Genomic DNA, 11237 nt, shown 5'->3' with positions numbered 1-11237 from the left:
GGCAGGCTTTGTCTAATAAACAATTTATATGGAAGGTTCACAAAGATCAGTACATTTCACCTCCTTAGGACTTTGTCACCTTTTCATGTAAGGTCAAGGCATTCTGGAAAGGGACTCTGTCTTAGCTTGGGAATCCTTAATCCTCCTTTGCAAAACAAATCTGGAGTCTTTGGTCTACCTCGTTCATTTACCTGATTTCTCAGAGATGGCACCTTCAGACTCAATGTTCAAATTTTCTGAGCTGTCAGCAGTCCCAATGGAGGCCTCAGACTCAAGCGTTTCATCATCAGAGGCACGGGGTTCCAGGACAAGCATCTCAAATGTTAGTTCCTCCCTGTAAGACAGTCAAGAAATCCATTGGCATTTCATAGGAAGTGGAAGGAAGACAAAAGGAGAAACGACCTTCCATGAAAGTCAGGAATTGGAGTAGCAAAAATGGTCCCATTTCTTACTATTCCCCTCCAGGGTGGCGACAGGACCTGTAGGCTCAGGAATGGAAGGCTAAAACTTCACAGACTAGAGGACAAATGACAGACAGCAGAGGTTGGGACCTACCACGGGGCTCAGGATGAGATGGGGGAAGATCCTGTGTTAAAATAAAACCAGGAGATTATGGTTCTAAACCTGCTCTAAACTCATTCCTAACGCATCAGGGAAGTCCTTCCCTCTCCCTGGACCTCAGTTTCCTCATCCACAAAACAAAGAGATTAAATGAACTAGTCTTTAAGATTCCTTCCAGCTCTTAAACCATTTTCCATGAAACTTTACTAACTGGCTATTGACCATATTCTCTACCTTGATCACAGAGAGACCTCTGGCTGAAGTCACACTGATCTTTTCTCTCCTTTGAAGTTGATGCCGTCTCCATTTAAAATATCCTCTACTCCTTCTCACCAATCTCCCTCCTACCTCAGTTATTCCCCCCATTCCCTGACGCCTTTGGTGCCTGGGTCCTAATCTCGCTGTCTCACTACTGCCGGACATCAGCCTAACCTAATTCAATCAATATCTCTGTAACAGCTCACTTCAGTACCCTCGCACCAAGTCCCTTTGTATCTGCACATTCTAACCTTTCCTCACTGTATATAGGCAACTTTCTCCAGGGGGAAGACCGTGGAAACGCATCAGCTGAACCCAGGGCTCCACTCGTCCACACCCTATCCTTCCAGCTCTTACTCCCTCTTTCATCAGGTATCCTCCCTTTCAGAACCCTTTAAGCTTCACTTTCACTCCACCTAGCTTAAACTATTCATCCCTCAGTACCTCCACTACCTAGCTTGAGATTCACAGACAATCTTTTCAAGGATAATGTCACCAGAAACTCCGTGCTGCGATGCCATCGCCAGAAGCCACGTGCGTTCACACCTGAGACTGTGCGTACTTTCCTCTCTCTGCGAAGACTCTCCCATCCTACAGATTCCTACTCATCCGTCAACATCTCAAACCATTTTTGCCAAAGCTGACTCAGGGCCTCTACTCAGGTCATTCTTATACTGGATAGCCTGCTCAAGTATACCACGTTTGCCTTCTCGTGACCTACACAGCTGAGCCCCAGCTGCTTTTTCAGCTTGCCTAAATTCTAGAATGAATCCTGACAGACAGACTCCTATTCCCACATGAACCAAGCTCTCACTCCAGGGATCCTGGAATTCAGGAACAAAAATCCCCTTAAAACTTGACAGTCATCATTGTCGATCAGAACCAGCACATGGCACCTTCAGGCAGAACTGGGGGGATGTTCATGTCACCCCCAGGACAGTGTTACCCGCCACCCCTGGCTCCAGTGACGCTGGAGGTCACAGAGCTGCTTATCTGTCCATCTCCTAAACTGCCACCAATTTCTCCACCCAGTACCCCTGCATCCACTAGAGTTGCCGCTCTACCCTGACCACCTAGCTGCTGGCCTCATGGCTCTACTGATCTTCAGATAATAATACTGAGTAATGCCATTCTGGGAGGGACTTTGTCTTAGCCTGAGAATCCTTCTTCTTCCTTTTTAAGACAAATCTGTTTACAGAGGTGGTCTCTGACCGTTAGGAATCTTGGCTAAGACCGACACACAGTCAGCCTGTCTAGAATCGTCACTGTAGCAGCTTTAGGTCTCACTGCTCATGGAGCTTCGCTCCGTGAGGTGACAACTTGCACACTGTTACCTGAGTGCAGGCAACATGTTTTTGTAGTCTCCATGTTCCCTATGTTGCCTGACACAGGGCTTGCCACATAGGAGCTGTTTACTAAATAAGGTAAAGAAAGGACAGAGGGAAGGAAATGAACACAAATGATAATGGACGCTCACTTCTCCTTCTGCAGGCTCTCGATCTGCTCCGTCAGCACCCTTTCCTCCTGCTGCATAGCTGCCTGCTGTTGCTCTGTGATGTCAGTCTCCATGGCCGCCTCACCAGTTAGCGTCTCTTCTGGGACATCAGACACAGAAGGCAACTGAACTACAACAGGGGAGGATGGGCCTGGATAGTTTCCACGACGAGGACGCCCCTTTCCCTGCAAAGACAAATCCATGTTAGAAAGTAAACAGAGGACGACATCAGTTTTACGTGGCCCGCTTAGGATAACAAGTGTACTTCCATCTCATTAGGTGAATGGTAAAAATCAATGGAAACATTCTCCAAGGCCTAAGATATTTAGTGAGATACCATTCATCGAACACATTTAGGTTGTGAATGTCTTGCAAGAGCCCTGGAAAATGGATGCTTCTGTGGGTGGGACTGAGTGTCAGAACACACTGGGTACTAAGACAAGTCTGTTCTTTTAATCTAAGCTGCATCCACTTCAAACTAAATATCCACACAAGGCTATTTAGATATAAATTAATTAAAATTAAATCAGTACAAATTTAGTTCTGCATTCGCACTGGCCACAGGTGGCTCGTGGCTACACCCTGAAAGGGAGCAGGTCCAGAATATTCCCACCAGGACAGTGTTCAGGTGGACAGCACTGCTCTTCACCTTTAACCCCAGAACACACAACCTGTCTAGGAAAACAACAGAAACATATCCTGAAACTGAGTTTCATTTTTTAAAAAGTCATTTATATGTCACAGGGTACTAGTGAGAGATATTCCCTGAGAACAACTCAAGGAACTTTTTTCTTGATCAGAGAGAAGAAAAATCTTATTGCTTTTAAATTGGTTACCATGTATATAACTTTAGCTTCTGATAATGACTGTCTAGGTATTGCAGATTAAACCAGAACAACTGGACCAAACATAAAAAACTCAACATAGTCTTAAAGGCACGAGGGAGCTGATACAGTGGGCCAAGAAGAGGCTAGGCCGGCATTTAGGGCTAATCCAAATTTAAGAAGAGGTGACTGAGAGTCTGAGCAGAGCTTCTGTCAGACTACAGCAGGATCAGCAAACCAAGGCCCATGGGCCAAATGCCTGGTTTTATAAAGTTTTACTGGAACACATTCATGCTCATTAATTAACACATTGTCTTTTGCGGGACAATGGCAGCACTGATTGTTGCAACGAAGACTATATGGTTTACAAAGCCTAAAATATTTCCTCTCTGGTCCTTTACAGAATGAGTTTGCCAACCCCTGGGACACAGAATAAAAGCTGGAGTCCAGACCCACACAAGGGTGTGGGCTGCTGCCTGATAAAACCTCCATGCCTAGTGCTAGGATCCCCAAGGTTTATATCCTAGACATAAAGAAAAAATGGAATTGTAATAGTTCTTGCAGACACTGCAGCCTAGCTGCAAGTCATTTGAATGGTCCAAAAAATTATAATCCCTAAAATTGAATTAAAGTAACCTCAGGCTGCTAGTGTCCTAGCACCTGGCAGACAAAATGAAAGCATTCTTTGGAGGAACGAAGCCTCTCTCTATATGTGGAATGCTTCACGAATTTGTGTGTCATCCTTGCGCAGGGGCCATGCTAATCTTCTCTGCATCATTCCAATTTCAGTATATGTGCTGCCAAAGCGGGCACCTCAAAATATTTTTATAAATTTTTCAAATACTACGTCAGACATAATCAAAGGTAACCAAGCACAAAAGGAAACAAGACAATGTAAATGAAAACCAATAAAAACAACAGAAAACAGAAACTATCAATGACTCCAGACATTGTGGCTATAAGACAGACTTAAAATAACCATGCTGAAAAAGATCGAAAGACATAGCTGAATTAATGGACCAGAAGTTAGATCAGAAGAAAATATAAACAATCAAGCAGGGAAAAAAGAACAAAATATTTTCTAGAAAAATTCAGAAAAGAAGGTAAAAGACAGGACACAATAAAAGGATCTACTATATGTAAAAAGAACGCCAGGAGAGGAGAGAGATCCTGTAGAAGAAATATTGACAAGGGCAAAGCATTTTTCAAACCAATTAAATATATCAACCTACTGACTGAAGAAAGCCTTTAACCTCTGAAAAGGTAAATAAATAGAAGTCCATATACCCAGACAAAACTGCTAAAAATCAAGGCAAGAGAAAAATCTTAAAAGCAGTCAGGACAAAAAAAATGGACCTACAACAAAGAATAACGATACAAAGCTTATTTTTCAATAGAAATGATGGAAGGCAGAAAACAATAGATGGTATTTTCAAAGTCATGAAAGAAAAAAGTAACTGCCAACCTAGAATTGTATACATAGAAAAAACAACCTTCAAGAATGAAGCTGAAATACAGACATTTTCAGACAGACTAGAGAAGAGAACTCGTCACCAGCAGACCTGCACTAAAGGAAACACTAAAGGGCAGATAGAAAATGCCCCAAGAAGAAAAGTCAGGGGGGAGAAGTGAACAGCAATGAAACAGTGAATAGGTCAGTCTAAATGAATACTGACTGTATAAAACGTAAGAATAATATGTTGGATTAAAAAATATACAGATAATTAGAAATACAACAATACCAACTATATTATATAATAGCTAAAGCATATTAAAGTCCTTGCATTATCTAAGAAAAAGATAAAAGTACCAACTAACAGACTGATAGGTAATAGACTTTTGCTGTAATCTTTAGGTTAACTACAAAAAGAAGAGTAAAACAGTGTAAAAACTTCTAAACTGACAAAAGAAAAAAACTGAATAAAAAATAGTCAAAAGAAAAAGGCAAAAAAAGAACAAATAAGACAAGAAATAAAACACACATAAGGTTTTAAAAAAAAAAAGCACATAATGGGCCGGCCGAGTGGTGCACTGGTTAAGAGTTGGCTTGGGATGCCAGCTATGAGCAGCAGCAGGCCCCCTGGGCCCCCCACCCTCACCCTGTTCAGATGCCGCATGAAGTCCACTGATGCTGCGCCCTCTACAGCTAAGATGATGAACAACAGTTCAACCTGGAGCTGAGCTGTGGTGAGTCGCCGGCGACAGCGTAAGCTGCAGTGGGGCTGCAGTGAGCTGTAAGCTACCGTGAGCAGCCGGCAGCTGGTGTGTGCTTTCGTGAGCTGTCCTGAGCCCGCCGTCCAATGGCCGACGAGCAACTGCCTCACCCTGGAAGAGCGCAATGATAATACCAACATGGTCCAGTGAAGTGACGCCCTCCACAACTAGACTGAAGAACAAAAGAACAGCAACTTGTCTGTTCCCCTTCCCGGATTTCCCAATAAAAAAATAAATTAAAAAAAAGCACATAATAAAAATAGATTTAAATCCAAAGATATCAGTGATTACATTAAATGTAAATAAATTAAATGCTCTCATTAAAATCTAAAGATTATCAGACTGTATTAAAAAATAAAATCCAACCACATGAAGTTTACAAGAGACGCATACAAAACATAAGAATTCAGAAAGGCTGAGAGTAAAAGGATGAATAAAAGACATACCATATCTAATCAAAAGAAAACTGGTGTCTATATTAATTCTAGATAAAGTAAACTTTAAGATAAGAAATGTTACCTGTGATGAACAGCGATATTTCACAATGATAAAAGTTCAAATTATTAAGAAGATATAACATTTCCAAACTTGTAAGTACCTAAGCAACAGCTTTAAAGGTTTAAAGTAAAATACTGACAGAATACTCAAAGAAATAGACAAAGCTATAATTGGCACAGAGGAAACAAGCATGTACACACAAATCAGTAAAGCTGTAGAACTGAACAACTTAAACCTAAGTGATCTAATAAGGGCATATACGGAATTCAGTATCACACAACTACAGTACACTCATTATTTTAGAGCACATACAGCAAAGACAATACATTTCTTAGGGTTAAAATAATTTATCTGACCTTTAAAGGTATTTAAAATAAGTTTTCCAATAGTGCAATTACAAAGAGAAAACTAAAAATCTCTATATACAAAAACTAAGAAATATACTTCTAACACACACATGACTAAAGAAGAAATCACAATGGAAATTAGAAAATATTTTGAACTAATAAACAACAATATGAAGGTCACAGTTTAACTCTGCCTACCTTAAAGTTGTAGCCTTATATGCATACAGCAGAAAAGAGGATTAAAAATTAAAGATGTAAGCATTTTTTTTTCAGAAACGTAAATAAAGAATAAAAAAGTCTAAGGAGGGAAAAAGACACAAGTAAAAAATATTAGAAAACAGAGGACCAGAGCTAAAATGTAGCTCTTTGAAAAGACTAATAAAAAAATTATAACGCTGGCAAGACTGATGAACATAAAAAGAGATCACAAATAACAAAAGGCAGGAATGAAACAGAGATATCACTACAAACCTTGTAGACATAAAAAGGATAAAGGCTACTATGTACAACTTTACTTCGATAAATCTGAAATTTTATACAAAGAGGAGAAATTTCTACAAAAATCCAAGTAATTAATACTGTCTAAGAAGAAATAAAAGTGAATAATCTTATAAATTGAATCCACAAATATACAAACTTTCTAGAAAAAATCTAGGTGTAGATGATTTCACTAGCAAACAAAAAGAAACGACACACACGTTCTTCCAAGAAAGAAAAAAAAGGAATATTCCCCAGCTCATTTTTAGAGGCCAGCATAACCGTGATATTAATACATAACAAGGATATTAAATGAAAGAACCATTATAGGACAATTTTACTCATAAACACAGGTGTAAAAATCCTAAACAACATATTATAAACTGAGTCAAGCAAGATGTAAGAAGGATATTACCACATGACTATGTTGGATTTATTGCAGTGTATAATGATGGTTTAACATTAGAAAATCACTCGGTGTAATATTCCACATCAATAAAATAAAAGTCTCATGAACAACTCAATATATGCAATAAAGGCATTTCACAAAATTCAACATTGAATCACAAGAACAACTCTTAGAAAACCAGGAATAGAGAGGAACATATTAAATTTCTTAAAGCATCTATAAAAGTTCTATAGCAAACATCATATTTAGTGGTAAAAGGTTGAAGGCTTTCCCTTTGAGGCTGGAAAATGCCAAAAATGACCCTATTACCACTTCCTTTCGACACTGTACTACAGGTTCTAGCTAATGTAAGAAAAAGAAATAAAAGGCATAAGGACTATAAAAGAACAAGTGAAACTATTGCTACTCATGAACAATATGACTGCAGAGGTAGGAAATCCAAAGATACCCATGGAATAATTATTAGAATAAGTGAGTTAAGCAAGCTTGCTGGATACAAGGTGAAAAACACCAAAATCAACTGTACAGTAAAACCTTGAATTGCGAGTGACTTGGTTTGCGAGTGTTCCACAAGACGAGCAAACATTTCTGTTAGGTTGGTGCAAAAGTAATAATGGATTGGCAAAAACCACTATTACTTTTGCACCAACTTAATAATACATTTTAACTTGATAAACAAGCGATGTCTTGCAATACAAGTAGTTTGTTTCTGGAACGAATTATGCTCGCAAACCAAGGCATTACTGTATTTTTATTTAATAAGCAACAAACAGAATATAAAAAAATTTAAATAACATTTATTTATTTTTTTTTTTTAAAGATTTTTATTGGGGAATTGGGGGATGGGAACAGCGCTGGGGAATTGGGGGAAGGGGAACAGACAAGTTGCTGTCCTTTTGTTCTTCAGTCTAGTTGTGGAGGATGTTGCTTCACTGGCCCAAGTTGGCACCATCATTGCGCTCTTCCCAGGTGAGGCAGATCAGTTGCCAGCTTCTGGACGGCCGCTCACTGTGGCTGCTGGCCGCTCACATTGCCTGCTGGCTATACACAGTAGCCCATGGCAACCCACTGCAGCAGGGGCTGCAGCCTACACGGTCGCCGGCGACTCACGGCCGCCCAGCTCCAGGTTGAGCTGTTGTTCAGCATCTTAGCTGTAGAGGGCAGCGTCACTGGCCCTCATATGTGGGATCTGAACTGGGGCCCTCTGGCATCCCAAGCCATCGCGCCACTCGGCCAGCCCTAAATAACATTTATAATTGCATTAAAATATTAAAATCCTGGTAATAATTCGTACTGAAGATATGTAAAATTTCTACACATAAAACCATAAAACACTTTTGAGAGGAATTATTGATCTACATGAATGGGAAGATATATTATGTTCATGGATGGGAACAATCAATACTGTAAAAATGTCAACACTCCCTAAAGTATATTCAATGCAACCTTAATATAAATCCCAAGAGAGTTTTTGTGAAGCTGATTCTATAATCTGTATGGCAATATAAAGCACCAACAACAGTCAAAACACTACTGAAGAAGAAGTTATAATGACTTGTCCTAGCAGATACTGTTAGAAAACTATAGTAATTAAAATAGTGGTGTCGGCACAAAGCTGGTTAAAACAGAGAGCTTGGAAACTGACCCACCCATGTATAGACTCTTGATTTACAACAAAAGGGGGCCTTTGGGCAGTATGGAAAGAATCCTTTTATAAATAAATGGTGCTGGAAAAACTGGACATCCATGTGCAAATATAAAGACCACTCCCTACATTATACCACATACAAAAAAAACTGTCCCCAGGTGGACTGTATACCTGAATATGAAAGGCAAAACAGTAAAGTTTTAGAAGATAATAAAGATTATCTTCATAGGGCCGGCCGAATGGATCAGTTGGTTAAGAGCTCGCTCAAGAGTTTGAGCTCTGAGCAACAAGCGGTTCGATTCCTGGCCTGAGCTGAGCAGCCGCTGAGCTGCCAACAGGTGGCAGGATGGCTCAGCTTAAAAAAAAAAAAGATTATCTTCATAATATCAGGTAGTAAAAAATGTCTTAATCATGATACCAAAAGTACTAGCCTAAAGAAAAAGCTGAAAAATTAGGCCACATTATTAAAATTAAGAACTTCTGGTAAAGCCAACAACACTTTTAAGAGTGGAAGAAATTTGCAACAGAAGTAACCACTTAAGGGTTTACATTCTGATTCACAAAGAACTCCTACAGATCAGAAAAAGACAGACAACCCAGTTAGAAAGATGGGCAAGAGCTTTGAACAGATTCTTCACAAAAAAGGCCAATGTACTTATGAAAAGGTACTTAAGCACATTTGAGTCACAGCACAGAAATGCAAATTAAAATCACAATCACACATCCATTAGAATGACTCAAATTAAGAAATAAGGGAATACAAGTGCTGGAGAGGAGGTAGAGAGCAATTGGGAACTCACACTCCTAAATTTTTCCAAAATTTTTCATTTTGGAAAAAAGTTTGGCATTATGTACTGAAGTCGATGATACACATACCCTGTGACCCAGTAATTCCAGTCCTATATATCCCCAACAAAACACATGTATGAGAACGTTCATAGTAGCATTATTCACAATTCCCTAAAACACAAGCCACGTGTCCACCCACGTGAGAATGGTTAAATTGTGGTGTATGTACACACTACAATGCTACACAGCAGCAAAAATGAGCTACAACTAAACACAATACAGAAACATCTTATGCACATAAAGGTGAATGAAATAAGTCACATATAAAATAATACATGTTATATGATTCCATTTAGATAAAGCTCAAAACAGAAACAACAAAACTATAGTGCTCAGGGCTACATACTTCAGTGGGAAAACAACAACAAAAAAATAGAATGATTAACATAAAACTCAAGTAGAGGGAGAGAAAGGACTGTGATTGGAAAGAGAAAGGGGCGCTTCTGAAAGAGTTGGCAATGTTCTATTCCTTAACTGTAAGTGGTTATGTGCATGTTCACTTTATCACTTATTAGGGTGTATATGTATGTTTCTGTCCTTTTCTATGTGTTGTATTTCATAATATAAAAGATATTTTAAGAGCTTTTCAAAGTTAGCTATTTATGCAAATATACTCATACGTTTTGAATAGCATGAGGCAATAAACTGACAGATTTCCAAGCTGATTTTGGGAAGAAGGAAGGAGGATATGCTGTCTCAGAAGTAGAAACTGCTGACTTAGCCCAGGCAGGTAAATTGGGGGCAAATTCTGAGTGCATTCAGGCTAACTCTTCCACTCCTGTGTTCTAAAACACACAATGGGAGGAACACAAGGATTACAATTGAGGATGGAAAAGGGGCCACAGGTTAAACCTGACAAGCTCAGGAGGCTGAAAATAACCACGTAGGATGACGTGAACATACAAATCCCTAACTAAGGTGGGAAGTCACATCCTTGGCCTGTGGCTTCCTTGACAAAGGTCAATCTTCACCTTAAGTGAGCCTGTCTATTGTCTTTTTGCATCTAAGATACCATACCCTTGGAATGTAGGAATAATCCCTTTCCAGACCCCCCCAGGGGGCACAACAGAGTAGGAAACTACAGGACCCCTCATTGTTATCTTGTTTCCCAAATACTATCTCAATGTGCTGTATAAAATGGTATTAACTATCCGAACCCACTAATGTATCGGGATGTCAGAAAAGTCATGACGTATTTTTTATGTGTTTTCGTTGCAAAAATGTGTCATGACTTTTCCGACAAACCAATAAAAGAAGTGTGTGTCTCACCATTTGACTTTTTAATCCAGTCCCAGAGATTTCCCCGCTTTGCTTTCTCCCACCCCTTAATCTATAACCAATGGATTTCATGTAACCTTCTCCTTTAATTCTAATGTATAAAATAAGTTGCCAACCCGCCATTTTCCAAAATATTTTCTCAATCCATTGAGACTTTGTTTCCTAGCAATTGTCAGTTTGGCTCAAATAAACTCTTACAAGCTTTCTCTTAGGTTGGATGTTTTTTCATCAACATTACTCTACTTTTGATTAACAGATCAAGAAGTAAAGAAAGTATTAAGAAGGTAGCTCTTGAAACACAAGATCAGTGTGAAAATTTAACATAGGATGACTCAGAAGAAGGCAGAGAGCAGGGTTTACAGACAGTATCAACACAGTG

At 39.3% G+C, this 11237-nt stretch overlaps 1 protein-coding gene across 1 annotated transcript in view; it reads right to left on the bottom strand.

Moving 5' to 3' along the window:
• MYO9A (myosin IXA) overlaps nt 1-11237 on the bottom strand; it is a 282854-nt gene that overhangs the window by 1524 nt on the left and 270093 nt on the right. The window contains exons 39-40 of the mRNA XM_019659575.1: nt 2297-2499; nt 192-334 (exon numbers count right to left, since the gene is read on the bottom strand). Of these exons, the coding sequence (XP_019515120.1) occupies nt 192-334; nt 2297-2499 (346 nt within the window). The remainder of the gene's footprint in view (nt 1-191; nt 335-2296; nt 2500-11237) is intronic.

This window comes from Hipposideros armiger, unplaced genomic scaffold, assembly GCF_001890085.2.
Source record: "Hipposideros armiger isolate ML-2016 unplaced genomic scaffold, ASM189008v1 scaffold_302, whole genome shotgun sequence".
Lineage (NCBI taxonomy): Eukaryota > Metazoa > Chordata > Mammalia > Chiroptera > Hipposideridae > Hipposideros > Hipposideros armiger.
Note: the sequence above shows the minus strand (reverse complement) of the source record. Positions and strands in the feature narration are given on the sequence as shown.